The following is an 11940-nucleotide window of genomic DNA, read 5'->3' as shown; positions in this document are numbered from 1 at the left end:
CCCCCCCCCCCTCGGTCGCGTGGGGACGCGTTAGGCGGGCTCCGGGGCGCCGGGCCGGGCTGCTGTGCGTGTGTGTTCGGGTGCGCGTACAAGCGTGTATTGCCCTTGAGCGCCCACGCGGCGATGCGAGGCGGGGGAGGGGTTGGAAAGGGGTCTGAAAGATGCTCTGCCTTGATGGCAATGCTCCACACGCCGTGGGGTAGGGGGGGGGGGAGGCTCGCCGCAACACCCAAGTCTCGGCGGCGGTGGAGATGCCCCGCCTGGGTGGCGGCTCCTTGGCATGCATGCGCGGCTTCCGGATTCGGTGCGACAAGCGGCAGCCCGCCCCAGGGTACGAAAGGGCACGAGGCCAGTTGGCGCAGCGACATGTCCGTGGCCGGTACTTACCGCGGGCACCGGGGACCCGACACCGGGGGCATGCTGGGCCCGGTCTGCCTTCCGACCGAAAGCCCGGCGGCTACGCGGCCGAGGGGGCAGTTTGGGCGGCAGGCCGGGTTAAAGGCAGGGGGAACGTCGGGGGAGTGGCCCCTTCCCCGGCCCTCTTCGAGCCGAAGGACAGGGCCTATTAACAGTGCCGCGGGCGCAGAGGCCCGCATCTGCCATCGTTGGGGCGACTGGCCGGCGGCGCTGCTCGCCCTGCTTCCGAGTAGCGCAGACGCCGCGGGCTGCTTGACTGGCGCCTTGCCCTTCGACTGCGCCCCATGAGCGAACCGCGCCCCTCGGACAGTTACCCCGGGCCCGGATGGCGTCTGTGCTGGACAGCTCCAGGGGCCTGTGGCGTTCGGGAGGGGGGGGGGCGGCAGAGGGCCGGGCCAGCGCAGCGTCGGACGAGGGGGCGGGGGGCTCGCAGCGTGGGGCTCAGACGCAATGCGTCATGCGCCAGGGCCGGGCCTCCCACGTCCAGGCCCCCTTTGCTCCTGTGCGTCGGCCCTCGGCCACCGGGGCCGGCGTTGGAGCATGGCAGCGGTGCTCGAGTGGAGTGGCTGCGACCGGCGCGGGGGCAGGCGCTTGGCAAGAGCGCCCATGCAATATGCCCACCCGTCTGCCCTCGGGCAGGCGTGCACGCAATGCGACCCCCACGTGGGGTTCGCGCAGGCTCGGGTGCAATCCTCCGTCAGTGTGCATGGCGGTCGTCCGCCAATGATTTAGCCTCGGCGAGTCGTCCACAGGGGGGATGGGGGGGGCGGCGGGAGAACCACGGGGCCGGTCGACGGTGTCGTCGACCCGGAGGCACGGCGGCCGCCGCCCTTGCTCTCCTCGATGTGGCGTCGGCGCCAGGGTAATATTGGCGTGCGTTTGCCGGGCGCGCACGACGGGTCATTTCCGGGGTGCCTCGATTTTTGGCCGCACCTCCGGGGCGCGCCAGCAAGGGCGCTGGCCGTCAATGGCGGCGGGGCCTCGTCCTTCCGGGCAATGTTGCAGCACTCGGCCCTCCCCCACCCCCTTCTGCCCCAGTCTGGCGAGTGCGGTGTGCGAAATCTCCACCAACACCGCCCTGCCATGCTCCTCGTGCGCTGCGATGTTTGTCGGCCAGCCCCTCCGGTGGCCGCGGTGGTGTTAATTTCCCGGCGGGCTGCTCGACAGCGCCGTGTCCGCGGGTCCCTTGCCTGCGCGATAGCGGGGTCTCCAGCATGGGCCCGTCCTGCCACGCGAGGCGCGCGGGCATCCTGCCCGCCCTTGTCCTGCCTCCCTTGGTGTCACTTTGGCGGCACCTCGTCCCAGGCTCGCCCCCACTCCCGGGGCTGTGGGGCAGCCTCCCGCCTCCCGCCTCCCCCTCACGGCCGTGCATGTGTGGGGCCAGCCCCTGGGGGAGCTGGGCGGGCCGACTCCGGCACCGGCGTCATCCCCCCGGATCCTGCCGGGCCTCGGCGCTCCTGCCGTTGCCTAGCGTGCTCGAGGCGGCGGTGAGGGGGGGCCGTGGAAGGGGTCTGGCCGAGCGGCTGGCCGGTCGCTTCCGGTACGAGGAATGCTCCGACCGCCCCCGGCGTTTGATGCCCGGCGCCCCGGTCGAGGGGCAGGGGCTCCAGGCCTCCGTGGCTTTCGGGCGCAGCGCGGTCGCCCAGGCGTCCCCCCGCCTCGCGGCCTCCCTCCTGCTCTGTGGGCACGCTTTACTTGGGAGGTGGCCCAGAAAAGGGGCGGAGGGGGGGGGGGGGGGGGGGGGGGGGACTCTGGGGGGGGGGGGGGGGGGGGGGGGGGGGGGGGGGGGGGGGGGGGGGGGGGGGGGGGGGAGAACCTTAGGGTTGAAGGGGGGGAGGGGGCATAGCGCCAAGCGTGGTCTGTTTGTGCCTCCAGGAAATCACCCACAATCAGCCGCGGCATGCCTGATCGGTTCGGGGCACATACACACGCACACACACGCACACACACGCACGCACACACACACACACACACACACACACACACACATGCACACGGCCATACACGCCGCCGGGGCATTGGGCCAGTTCGCGCCCCGCGGCGGACCGGGTCTCGGGCGCGGTGCAGCGAGGGGAAGCGGCGGGCGGGGGCGGCCAAGCGCCCCTCTCGGTGCATGGGCCATATGCCGGGGCTTACGCAATAGACTGGCCCCCGACGGTCGCCTTGGCATCACCGGGCGCGATCGTGCCGGCCTAGATGAGATATTAATATGCCCGCTGGTGCGGCGTGTTTTCCCTTCTTTTTTTTTGCATGGGCGTCGCGCTGCGGGCGTTTGCATGCGCCGTATGCGCATGATGAGGCGCGCGCGTGGCGAGCAAGCAATCCCGGCACATGCGTGCCCTGCGGATGTGTATGTGTGTGTGTGAGAGAGAGTATTTGTACGGCCTGGTCTATCCTGCCCGCTGCACTGGGCCAGGGTTTCGGCATGTTGCCAGAGGTGGCCGCCCCGGCGAAGGGCAAGACAGGGGGGGGGGACCCTGCGGGTCCATTGTTTGGACGCCACCGAAACACATCATTCTACTTGTCACGATCTGCATCCGGCGCGCGCGGTGGCCGACCGCGCCACCCCGCGCGCCGGGGCCCCCGAAGTGTCCATAACAACGCGACCTATGTGGTCCCTGGAAGGACGGTCATGCGAACAGAGACTAGGCGCGTATGGTGGCTCGGTGGATGGCATCTATCCCGACTCGCAAACACGCCCACTCCTTGGCCCTCTCTTTCTCGATGGGGGCGTGCTCGTGGAGGGGCAGGCGCCCAGGAGCTGGCCAGGGCCACTGGGATGCCCAGGCACATACGAGGGGCGGGGGACCTCCACCGCGCCGGCCGCCCTCAGCTAGGCCGCTCGCCGGAAGAGCCCGGGCACTGGCTGGGGCTTGTTTTTCGCGGGCCAAAACCGGCCTGCCTGGGCGGTTTCGGTTCATCGTGGCCAGCTCGCCCGAGCGTGCGTTTCCCCACGCCCCCGGGGGTAGGCGCGCGGCGGGAGGGGGAGCGATGCGGCGAGCACGTTCCCCGCCCTCCCCCCCCCCCCCCTGCCTCTGGCCCTGGAAGGATGTTCCTCAGGTATAGGCCCCGGGGGCACGGGGGGCGGGCGGCTGGGGGGGGGGGGGGGGGGGGGAACGCATGCACACCGGCCCCGGGGAGCACTGTGCTGGGCCTGCGGCGGACTGACTCCGGCGCCCGGGGCCAGTCGTTCGCCACCCGGGCCACCACACCGCTACCCCCTTGGAGTTGGGTCCCACCCGCCAGCAGGGGCGTACCGAACCGGACCAGCTCGTGGTCTTCCTGGACCGAACCGCCATCCTCGGCCAAACCGCCCGCGGTTCCCGGCTCTGATCAGTAAGCCCCAATGGAGTCGGACCCAGGGGGCAAGGCACGGCGTGTCAAAGTGTGCCGCACGGCCGGCCCGAAGTGGCGGGGGCCGGGCCGGAGGGGGGGGGGGGGGGGGGGGCGGGGGGGGGGGGGGGGGGGGGGGGGGGGGGGGGGGGGGGGGGGGGGGGGGGGGGGGGGGGGGGGGGGGGGGGGGGGGGGGGGGGGGGGCAGTGGCGTCTCCTTGTGCCCTGGCCGCGGCCAGCAGCCCAGCAGACGAGGCGGGGCGCGCGGCCGGGGGAGGGAGCGGCCGGGGCAGCCACGGGAGAGACATTAAAGAGGGCTGCCCGCACGCTCCAGTTCTCTGATTGGGAACATCCTCCGGCTGCTCTCTTCGTGGTCCTGGAACTGCTTTGCCTCCTCTCTTCTCCCTCCGCAGCTGCACTTTCGCATTCGTCCCCCCTGCCTCCTCGCGCGTCTCCTGCCTTCGCCCATTCCGTCTCCTCCTCTTTCGGTCTCATCCATCCCTCCGGACGCCCCCCAATCGTGCGTTGCCGTGGCGATCCCGCGTCGCCGAGAGACAGGCCATGTCCCTCAGCAGGCTGAGCGTCATGGTCGTGTCTGCGTGTGCCCGCGACGATTCTGCCCCACCCTCTCTCTTTCTCTCTCTCTCTCTCTCTCTCTCTCTCTCGCTGGGTGGCCTGCCTCCGGCGAGCAAACAACGAAGCGTCCTATTTTTTCTCCCCGCGCTATGGCCCCTCTGTGACTTACCCCCCCCCCCCCCCCCCCGCTCCTTTCCCATACCTTCTCGGCTTTTCTCACCTCCTCTCCCCCCCCCCACTCCGGCTCCTTTCTCACGGAACACACTCGTACACACACACACACACACACACACACACACACGCACGCGCACACACACACAGACCCCCGTAACCATGTTCAAGAAGATGTCCCTCACCCTCGTCGTCCTGGTGGCCAGCCTCATCTCGCTGGCCACCGCCGACATCGGCCTCGTCCAGTCCAACACCCGGACCGTCTACGACGGTGTGGGTCTCAGCGCCCGCGCCAGCATGCCCAACTTCGTGGTCAACCGTAAGTCCTGCCTGATCGACAGCGGCAGCCGCCAGTCCGGCATCACCGTCGGTGCCGGCCACGGCATTGCCCACCATGGCACCCCCTTCTGCTGCAAGGATCTCGGCACCATCGAGTATGACAGCCAGAACCGGAAGACCTGCCGCGCCGGGTGCCCGGATGAGCCGCGCTTCGAGCTGCACTACTTCGCCCGCGACGTCGACCAGATCGGCGCCGACTGCCTGACCAACTGCTTCGAGAAGTGTACGTTCCACTGGGCCTCCTGCCCGCGCCCCCGCGCCCCCGCGCCCCCGCGCCCGGCCCTCTCTGGTCCATACTTGCTGCACACGAAGCACGCACGGGCATATGCACACACCAGGCTGCTTAATTGTGGGGGCCCGCCGCTCCTGCGAAGGGCACTATGCCCCATGTTGGCCGAGCGCGCCTGACCGAAAACATCCGCCCTTCCCCTCTCCCCTCGCGGGGCTTCCCCGGCTCCGTGGGTGCCCTCCGTGTGTGTGTGTATGTGTGCGCGCGCGCGCGCGCCCTCTCCAGCCGGGTGCAAGGACTGCCTCACCGGGACCAACATCCAGAACTGCACTGAGTGGTGCAAGAGCCAGGTGGTCGGCACTTCCGGCGGCCGTTGCGCCAACCCCGGCAGCAACCAGGTGACCAACTGCTGCGAGTGTGTCTTCAACTGAGAGAGAGAGAGAGAGGGCACCCGCGGGGAGTGTGCCACACGGCACTTTGTGCGTGTGCGTGTGCGTGTGCGCATGCGAGGCCGGGCGGATGGCCCCTGCCGTGACCTCTTTTCCTTGGCGCCTCTCTTCTGCCCGCCGCCACCGCCGCCTCCTTCTCTTCCTCCTCGTCCTCCGCTCCCTGCCTCGCTCCTTCTCGGTACACATCGGCTCGTCGTGAGAGGTGTTGCGCCCGCGCGACCTGTGGTGCGCCTCCGTATGCGCCGGGAAAAAGCTCGGCCTCGTGCCAGGCCCGGCTCCCGAGCCCATGTGTGTCTCGCATGCGGCCCGTGCATCTCCTCCCCCGCCCTTCCGGCCCCGTCTTCCGGGTCTGGGTGCGGAAACGCGCGACGTGCGTGCGTGCCGTGTGAAGGGCCGAGCAAAAACTGAAAAAGCACAAAAAAGAAAAAAAGAAGAAAGTCCATGCGGTTAATCGCATGTTTCCTCCTCCGAAGCTCTCCGCCTCGTGTGGAGAATCAGGACGAGGACCCACACACACACACACAAGCACATGCGCGCACACATCGCATCGCATCTGCTGTGTGCCCTCGCTCTCCTCCGCGCCGCTATTCGCCCCTCAGCGGACAAGGGCCTGGATGAGGGAGAGAGAGAGAAAGAGAGACAGAGAGAGAGAGAGAGGAAAAGAGGTCGAGCGCGAGTGAGTGAGCGGGGGGGGGGGGGGGGGGGGGAAAGGCAGAGAGCTCGCCGAGTGGCGCCGATCCCACAGGCGCGCACAGGACTTCCAACGCCTATGCCGCATGTGAGTGCCCCCTACCGTCGCTCCTTGCCTCGGCTCCGGGCCCCCTCCTGCCCCTCCCTCCTCCCCCCCCCCTCCCCGCACTGTTGAGACATGCGCATGCACACGCGCCTGCTACTCGCCGACATGGACGCCTCCGCCTGTTGCGCCCGATATTCATCATTAGGGGAAAGAAAAGTTATATATACACCAGCAAATGTAAATTTCCCAATACCAAATCATTAGGCTCGAGAGAGAAAAACACCCGAGTTTTTGCAGGCCAGCACATCCGGCTTTGCGCGCGCGTGCGCGCGCGCGTGTGTGTGTGTGTGTGTGTGTCGGGGTGTCGGGGTGTCGGGGTGTCCGGCTCTCCACCGTGTTTTTGTTTGATTCTGGGTGGCATCGCGTGTGTGTCACATTTGGGGGAGGGGGGGGGGGGGGAGATGCAATCCAGCATGCCCTCGTGTAAAGTCGTCGCTGCATGCCACACTGTGAGATGCGCCTCGGGCTGCTTCCTCGTGCCTCCCCCTCCCCCTTCTTGAGGTGATCGCATGCCCCCAAAAAGCACCAACGCCCAGGGGGCAGCCACACCTTCCAGGAAGGACCGGGGCATTTGGGGCTTGCATCTTAAATGCCCCCTGGCGCGCTTTTGCCCCATTGTCGACTCTTCGGGCAGTCACCTCCGCCGGGCGAAACGCCCACGCCAGAGCACCATCACAATCGGGGCGCAGAGCACCACACCCAAGTGCAGGCAGGGGAGATGGAAGGGGCACAGGGGAAAGGGCAAGCCTCCAGCTTATGCCAGGCTCTCGCCACCGCGAGGCCATGTCACGCACTTGGAAGGGGGTCGCCCGCCAGGGTGGCTGCCCGGGGCTTTGTCGTGCGGTCACCTGCCACGACCGGGACCGGCCACAACGATGCCCCATACAAGCACCCAGGGGGGGGGGGGAGGGGGCTGCGCCTCCGCCCCCCGCGCGCAACGCGCCCCCGCCCCCCCCCCCCCCCCCCCCCCCCCCTCGTGTCCCCACCCCCCCCCGCCTCGTCCCCCGGGCCCCCGGGAGGGCAGGGGGGGGGGGGGGGGGAGAAGGGGCCCCCCCGCGGGGCGGGGCGCCCCCGCCGCCCCCCCCCCCGCCCGCGGGGGGGGGGGGGGTGGGGGGGGGGGGGGGGGGGGGGGGGGGGGCATGGTAGGATGAGAACAGAGGGGCGCGAGAGGGCCCTTCGTGTAGTTTAACGCGTCCGGAGAGCCTGGACCAGACGTCCGAGCGTCGCAGTAGCTGGGCCTCAATTAAAGCCACGCATCGTCCTCGTGTAGTCATAAGTTGCATCAGACAGAGGCAGGAAGAGAGAGGGAGAAAGGGAGAGGGGCAAGGAGGAGAGGGTATTTGTATTTCTGAAGGCAGAGGGAGGGGGGGGCCACCCAGGAGGGATCGCATCAACTGAGCGGAAAGGCCGGGTGAAATCGAGGGCAGAGGAAACTGAAAGGGAGGAGGAAACAGGGGGAGGCGAAAAGGAAGGAGGAGACAGGGGATTCCCCGGGAGCAAGGGAGACTCGCTGCGCCTCCTGCCCGCCTCCGCCCCCCCCCCCTCCCCCCGGCGCCGGTTGTGAGGCTCACACCTCGCTGAAGCTGGCAAAGGCAACGATGATGTCCTGGATGGTGGGCCGGCTGGCCGCGCGGGCCAACAGCGCGGCGTCCATCTGCTGCTTGATGACCAATGCCGCCGGGTGGGACTTGTAGTCCAGCACATCGACCGCGGGGAGGCGCTTACCGGACCGGACCTCGAACTGGATCTCATCATTGGTGAAGCCCAGCCACGGGATGGACCGGGTGAAGATTTCGTGCAGCAGCACACCGAAAGAATAGATGTCGGCCTGCTGGTCCTCGAAAATGGAAGTGGTGATGTTCGTGGACAGGAGGTTGTGGGAGAAGGTCTCCGGCGAGGCATACCGAGGCGACAGCCCGGCGACGGCCTTCATCCGGTTGACGCCCTCCTCGCTGGTGGTGGCCAGACCGAAGTCACAGATGACCGGGTCATAGAAGCCGGCATGCTCGCGCGAGGGGTTCAGCAGGACATTGGCACTCTTGATGTCCCGGTGGGCCACACCCACCGCATGGATGGACGCCAGGCCACGAGCCACGCGATACACCAGCCAGGCCACCTGGTTGATGGGCAGCAGCGGCAGGGTGGTCCCGCGCTGGATGATGGCCGCCTCACCGTCGTGCCCATGCAGCAGGTGGTACAGATCCGTGTCATAGAGCGGCGTGATGATGGCCGGCGGCGAGGCCGAGAAGCCAATCAGCTGGATGACATAGTCATTGAAGGACAGGGCCCACAGGATGCTGACCTCCTGCTGGAAGCGCTGGGTATTCTCCTGCTCCGAGATCTTCTCATCCGGATGGACATACTTGATGGCCACCCGCTCGACATGGTACCGGTCCTGAATGGCCCGGTCCAGGACCGTGCCACAGTAGACCGTCCCCAGGCCGCCGGTGCCGATGACTTCGTCCTGGCGGATTTGCTGGGTCAGATCCAGTGCCAGGAAGCCGGGCACCGACAAATCCATCAGGGTGTTGACCACGGTGGCATCGGCGGTGCGCACGCGCCCGGCCATGGACCGGTGATTGAAGGACCCGCCGCCGGCCGACCCGCCGCCGATCGACCCGCCAACCGAGCCGGACCCGCCCGAGCGGATGCTGGCCCCGTGCATGGGACTCAGGGGCATGCCGCCGGTGCCGGCGTCCACATCGTCGGCCTTGTTTTTGCCGCCCCGGCGACGCCGGTACCAGAAGAACCAAATGATCACCAAAGCCACCACGAGCAGCAGCAGCACCAGCACAATTGGCAGGACAATCGGCAGGAGGCTACGGCCCTTGGTGGGATTGGGATCGGACCCGGAGGAACCGATGGACGACGAGCCGGGATCATGGCTGCCGATGCCGGAGTTGGAGGGAGACCCAGAGTCCGACCCGCCGGGGGAGGAGCCCGGACCGGAGGGATCGGTCGGGGAGGAGCTCGACCCGTCGCCAGGCAGCGACCCCACCGGGCCGGAGCCGCTGGACGAAGACCCGGTCGGCGGATCGGTCGGCATGACCACATTGGAGTTCTGGACGAAGTTGACCACCGAGCCGTCGGGCTCCCAGTCGGACCCGGCGCCGGCCTGCACCCGCACCGAATACGAGTCCCCGGCGATCAGATTGTCCAGGATGATGGTGGTGTCGGTGGTGTCCTTGACCAGGACATACTCATCGTCCGCGAAGAGGGCAGCCCCCGAGGCCGGCTCGGCGTAGGTCCCCCGAGAGGCGAGACTCACGCGGTAGCCATTGGCGAAGCTGACCGGGGCCCAGGTGATCTGTGCCCGGGTGGCGGTCGGGAAGTCCGGCGGGGAGATCGGCCCCGGGGGGGCCACCGTGGTGGTGAATTGCATCTGCACAAAGTCATCCGGGTCGTCGACCATGCTCACGCGGAAGTTGTAGGACCGGACCGGCGAAAGCCCGACGATGCGGAAATTGTCACTGATGATCGACTCGCCACCGGTGATGGTCGTGAACAGGGAGGAAGTCGAGGCCCCGGTCATGACGGCAACATTGTCGCCAACCCGATCGACGGTCAGGCCCCAGCGCAGGGTGATGCTGTTGGAATTCCGGTGGCTGGCCGTGAGCGAGGAGAGCGAATGCGACGACGGGGTGGGGGACAGCTTGCAGGGCGACGAGTTGGAGGGATATGCGGTGCCAGCACCGTTGAGGTAGGGAAGCTCGAACTTCCGCGTGGATGAGCTGCACTGGATGCGAACTTGGTCCAGCCCGGGAGCGAAGCCCGCGGGGCAAGTGGCCGTGGCCACCTGGCCGAAGAGGGTTTGTGGGTGGCGGATGCCGGTGGTGGGGCTGGTCTCGGCGAAGCAGGCCACCTGGCCACAAGAGTCCTCCGGGGCAATGGGACCCCACGTTCCATCGGCCCTGCACTGACGGGGGATGGTGCCACCATAGCCGGCCGCCGCGTCGCACACTCCGTTGGCCACCTCCAGGGAGTCGGTGGCCGGGAATTGGGTGAAGTTCTCATAGATAGCCGGACAGACACGGCCTGGAGGATTTTCGAGGAAGGAGAGATACATGTGCGTGTGTGTGAGAGAGAGGGGGAGAGGGGGAGGGGGAGAGAGAGGCAAAGTGTGTGTGTGTGTGTGTGAGAGAGAGAGAGAGAGAAAGCATGGTGTGTCAGGGAAACGACTGGAAATGGATCCCGGCGGAAGGAAGGAGGGAGGGCACACGGGGGACATGTGGACGCACGTGTGCAAGGAGTGCCACTCGGGGAGGTGGCCCAGACACCGTCGGCCGAGCACTTCAGGGTCGGCAGCCCGGTCCAGCCCTCATTACAGGTGCCCGTGGCCTGGGCATTGCCGAGGGTGAGTGGCCAGCTGGCGTTGAAGGCCTCCTTCGCCGGGCAGGAAATCCGCTCGCAAAGCTTGAGATCGGCGGATGGCCGATAGTCATTGGCACAAACACACTGCGCGGCACTGGAGCCGGGGAACTGGCAGCTCGAGTTCGCGGGGCAGTGGACGCCGGTGGCAAAGAACAAGGGCTTGGGCGCGCCATACCGGTGGTAGGAATCCACCGCCAGCGAGGGGATGGTGCTGCGACCGAGGAGCTCGAAGAAGAAGGACACCGGCTTGGACAGGTTGGTGCGCTGAGTGAGAACCGGCAGGAACCCCTGCCCCGGGTAGTAGGCATCCACTTGGCTACTGGCACCGACGTTCAGCCGATGCAGCTCGTAGAGGCTGGTCGGTGAAAGGCAGGTAGCCTCAGTCGAACTGGGCCGGGTATTGTAGGTGAGGGTGGGGAGGTTGATGGTTGTCGTGGGGCTGAAGAAGCAGACATTCCCGTGTGCCATGACCATGTGGTCGGCATCGGTGATGGCCTCGGCCGTGGCAAACTGCAGGATGGGGTGGTAGTAGTTGATCTCCGTCGGGCAGTAGTTGGTCTGCGGGGCAGGGGAGGGGGGGGGGGGACGGAGGACATGGTAAGAGGGAGGTGGCCGGGCGGGGCGGGGCCGGGCGGGGATGCTGATCGCACATTAAGGGACTGGGTGTCAAGCTCGCCAAAGAGGATGCGCGTCTGCACCGGGAAAGTCTCGCTTGACGTGTTGATGGTGTTTTGGATGGCGGCCACGATGATCTCGGCCGGGTTGTACTTTGGCGTTGTAGGAGTCAAGGTGCTGACCTCGCTGACGTTCAATATCGGGAGCTGAAGCGTTGTGGGCGTCAGGCCGGTCAGGCTCCCGGCAGCCCTGGCGGTGTGGACTGCATGCACCAGGGATCGGAGTAGGTGTGGGCCAGCGGGAGAGACGCAGGGCGGGGGAAAGCCCCGACGGAGGGAGGCACATGGGGGAGGTCAGCACGGGCGCGGAGGGGGCCGGCCGGCCGGCGCCCGGGGCACACCGAGGGCGAAGGGGCGCACCGAGACAGGCCAGGGCGAGGAGCCCGGCCAGCAGCAGGGGGCGCAGAGCACGCCCCCGGCCAGGGGGAGAATCTCCCTTGGACATGGGTCGCGGGGGCACGGGAAAGAGGACGACTCCGGAGACCAGGGCGGTCGTCAGGAAGGAGCGCGGGCCCGACGCGAGAGCAAACGAGGGAGCAACAGGAGGGGGGAGCCGGAATAGCGGGTGATGGAGAAGACTTGGTGT

General features: G+C 67.8%; 2 protein-coding genes across 2 annotated transcripts; one reads left to right on the top strand and one right to left on the bottom strand.

Annotated features, from left to right (window-relative positions):
• The first annotated feature begins 4110 nt into the window (after positions 1-4110).
• Positions 4111-5565, top strand: H696_01983 (hypothetical protein). Its single transcript, XM_009495883.1, has 3 exons — positions 4111-4269; positions 4647-5058; positions 5350-5565. Exons 2-3 carry the CDS (start codon positions 4659-4661, stop codon positions 5493-5495), a joined length of 546 nt encoding a protein of 181 aa, XP_009494158.1. The 5' UTR covers positions 4111-4269; positions 4647-4658; the 3' UTR covers positions 5496-5565.
• A 2311-nt stretch (positions 5566-7876) lies between these two features.
• H696_01982 (serine/threonine protein kinase) lies at positions 7877-11940 on the bottom strand (the record flags this gene model as incomplete). The annotated part of the gene is made up of 4 exons (XM_009495882.1): positions 11715-11940; positions 11331-11557; positions 10548-11238; positions 7877-10344 (listed from the first exon to the last, which is right to left on the bottom strand). The coding sequence occupies exons 1-4, from the start codon at positions 11797-11799 to the stop codon at positions 7877-7879; spliced, it is 3471 nt and encodes a 1156-aa protein (XP_009494157.1). The 5' UTR covers positions 11800-11940.

Source organism: Fonticula alba (assembly GCF_000388065.1).
Source record: "Fonticula alba strain ATCC 38817 unplaced genomic scaffold supercont2.3, whole genome shotgun sequence".
Taxonomy (NCBI): domain Eukaryota; order Rotosphaerida; family Fonticulaceae; genus Fonticula; species Fonticula alba.
The sequence above is the reverse complement of the archived record's forward strand: the minus strand, read 5'-3'. Positions and strand labels throughout refer to the sequence as shown.

Excerpts from the sequence above, each read along its gene's own strand:
- H696_01983 (XM_009495883.1), top strand. The coding sequence starts at position 4,659 with ATGTTCAAGAAGATGTCCCTCACCCTCGTCGTCCTGGTGGCCAGCCTC. Across the intron at positions 5,059-5,349 it reads GACCAACTGCTTCGAGAAGT|CCGGGTGCAAGGACTGCCTC; the intron begins GTACGTTCCACT and ends CGCCCTCTCCAG.